This window comes from Myzus persicae, unplaced genomic scaffold (assembly GCF_001856785.1).
Source record: "Myzus persicae strain clone G006 unplaced genomic scaffold, MPER_G0061.0, whole genome shotgun sequence".
Classification (NCBI taxonomy): domain Eukaryota; kingdom Metazoa; phylum Arthropoda; class Insecta; order Hemiptera; family Aphididae; genus Myzus; species Myzus persicae.
The window spans coordinates 513-2,431 of record NW_019102563.1 but is presented as its reverse complement, the minus strand read 5'-3'; the positions used below and the strand labels follow the sequence as shown (position 1 = coordinate 2,431).

The 1,919-nt window shown below is 40.7% G+C and overlaps 1 protein-coding gene across 1 annotated transcript; it reads right to left on the bottom strand.

Moving 5' to 3' along the window:
- Window positions 1-513: 513 nt before the first annotated feature.
- LOC111032570 lies at window positions 514-1,444 on the bottom strand. Its single transcript, XM_022312946.1, has 2 exons — window positions 1,357-1,444; window positions 514-1,304 (listed from the first exon to the last, which is right to left on the bottom strand). The coding sequence occupies exons 1-2, from the start codon at window positions 1,442-1,444 to the stop codon at window positions 514-516; spliced, it is 879 nt and encodes a 292-aa protein (XP_022168638.1).
- Window positions 1,445-1,919: the final 475 nt, after the last annotated feature.

Below are 1,919 nucleotides of genomic sequence, written 5' to 3'. Positions count from 1 at the left end.
TCATATAGACTATTAAGCAATATGTAGTACGAAGGCTCACATTCTTTTTTTTACTTACAAACTAATTCTTTTCTTCACTCCAATATTAAGTTAGTATAAGTTACGCGTCTTTATATACTGTAATATGTTTTAATTTTACTGTTATCCATGTACTTCTGGACTGTAATTTTGTAAAAGCCGTCTGGCGTTGATTATAATAAATAATAATAAATAATAATAATAAATTTGACAAAACTAACAATTAAATTTACGGAGTCCGAAATCTTAACAACGACGTACAGTAGGAACGAGACAGAGTCACAGAGCCGTGATAAAATAAAATTCGCATACAAGAGGCGGCTGATCCCGCGTAATCTACATATTATATAATAATTCACAATCACATAATTAATACACAAAAACAATGAAACAAAAATAAATAATTAAAAAGGTGATGGCGTGTGTGTGACCAGCTATTCTCTATATAAATATTGTTGCGCGGCAACATTCTCCCCCCGGTGAAAACTTAAGTTTTCACTTTTTTTCCGTTTCATACACAGGCAATCGACAAAGCTTGATTACTGGCCGACGCATCTCAGTTTTATTGGCCGTGCGTATAGTTACCACCCTTATTCTTCCATCATTACCTGGATGAATGTCGATTACGCGAGCGAGTTTCCACTTAGCTGGTGGCATATTTTCGTCTTTTACAATTACTATGTCATCCACTGCCAGCTCCTGACTATTGGTTGTCCATTTGCCTCGAATTTGAAGTTGTGGGAGATATTCGGTCTGCCATCTTCGCCAAAAAGATTGTATAAGGCCTTGGACATAATGCCACCAACGTAGGGAATTTTGTTCTTCGTTAGCCAAGTCTGGTTCCAAATGCATGGTTATCGGTCCTCCTACAAGAAAATGTGCTGGAGTGAGTGCCTGCAAGTCACTTGGATCGCTGCTCATTGGAGTTAAAGGTCGAGAGTTAAGGCACGCTTCGATTTGACAGAGCAATGTTTGTAGCTCAGTGATAGTTAGTTGGGCGTCCTTTAATACTCGAGACAAGTGATACTTTGCCCTCTTAACCGCGCTCTCCCAAAGCCCTTCAAAATGTGGTGCGGAAGGGGGGTTGAAATGCCACGAGATGGCTTCTTCAACAGAACCACATCCTATGTATTTTACATATGTAGCTAATTCCTTACGAGCTCCGACGAAATTCGTGCCATTATCACTCCACACTTCATTTGGCTTTCCCCTTCGCGCCATAAATCTTCTTAAGGCAGCTATAAAAGCTTGACTGGTTAAATCTTCTACAACTTCTATGTGCACGGCTTTTGTTGCAAAACATATAAAAAGCGATATCCAAGCTTTTTTTGTTAGCACTTCGTAACATGACTGGACCCGCAAAATCCACGCCGGTGATAGTGAACGGACGTGAACATTTAACGCGCTGCTGTGGTAGCGGTGCCATTAATGGAATTTGGAACGTGGGCTTAGCGCGGACACTTGGAACGCACCGACGGACAGTGTAACGAGCTAATAGACGGCCCTTCAATGGCCAATAAGCCTGACACACGGCTGAATGTAACAACTGCGGTCCACAATGCAATAGTTCATGGTGAACGTGGATAAAAATCAATTTCGTGATCGTATGCTGGTAGGGAAGGACTATAGGATATTTTTATTCCTCAGTTAGATCAGAATTTGAAAGTCGGGCTCCAACTAGGATCAGCCCATTTCGCATAAACGGTGCTAAGCTCTTCAACTTGCTTCTTGATGAAATGTCTTTATTGGCCTTGTATGCTGATATTTTCTCCGGAAATGCTTCTGCCTGCACTCTAACTAAAATCCAATGTTTGGCTTTTTGCAATTCCGCTAAGGTGATGTACTTGGTTTTAGACACTAAACTCTTCGAACGGAGAAACTCAACAAATCTACGCAACCAG

Coding starts and splice junctions, on each gene's coding strand:
- LOC111032570 (XM_022312946.1), bottom strand. CDS start 1,444: ATGGCACCGCTACCACAGCAGCGCGTTAAATGTTCACGTCCGTTCACT. Junction 1,305..1,356: donor GGGTCCAGTCATGTTACGAA/GTGCTAACAAAA, acceptor TTGCAACAAAAG/CCGTGCACATAGAAGTTGTA.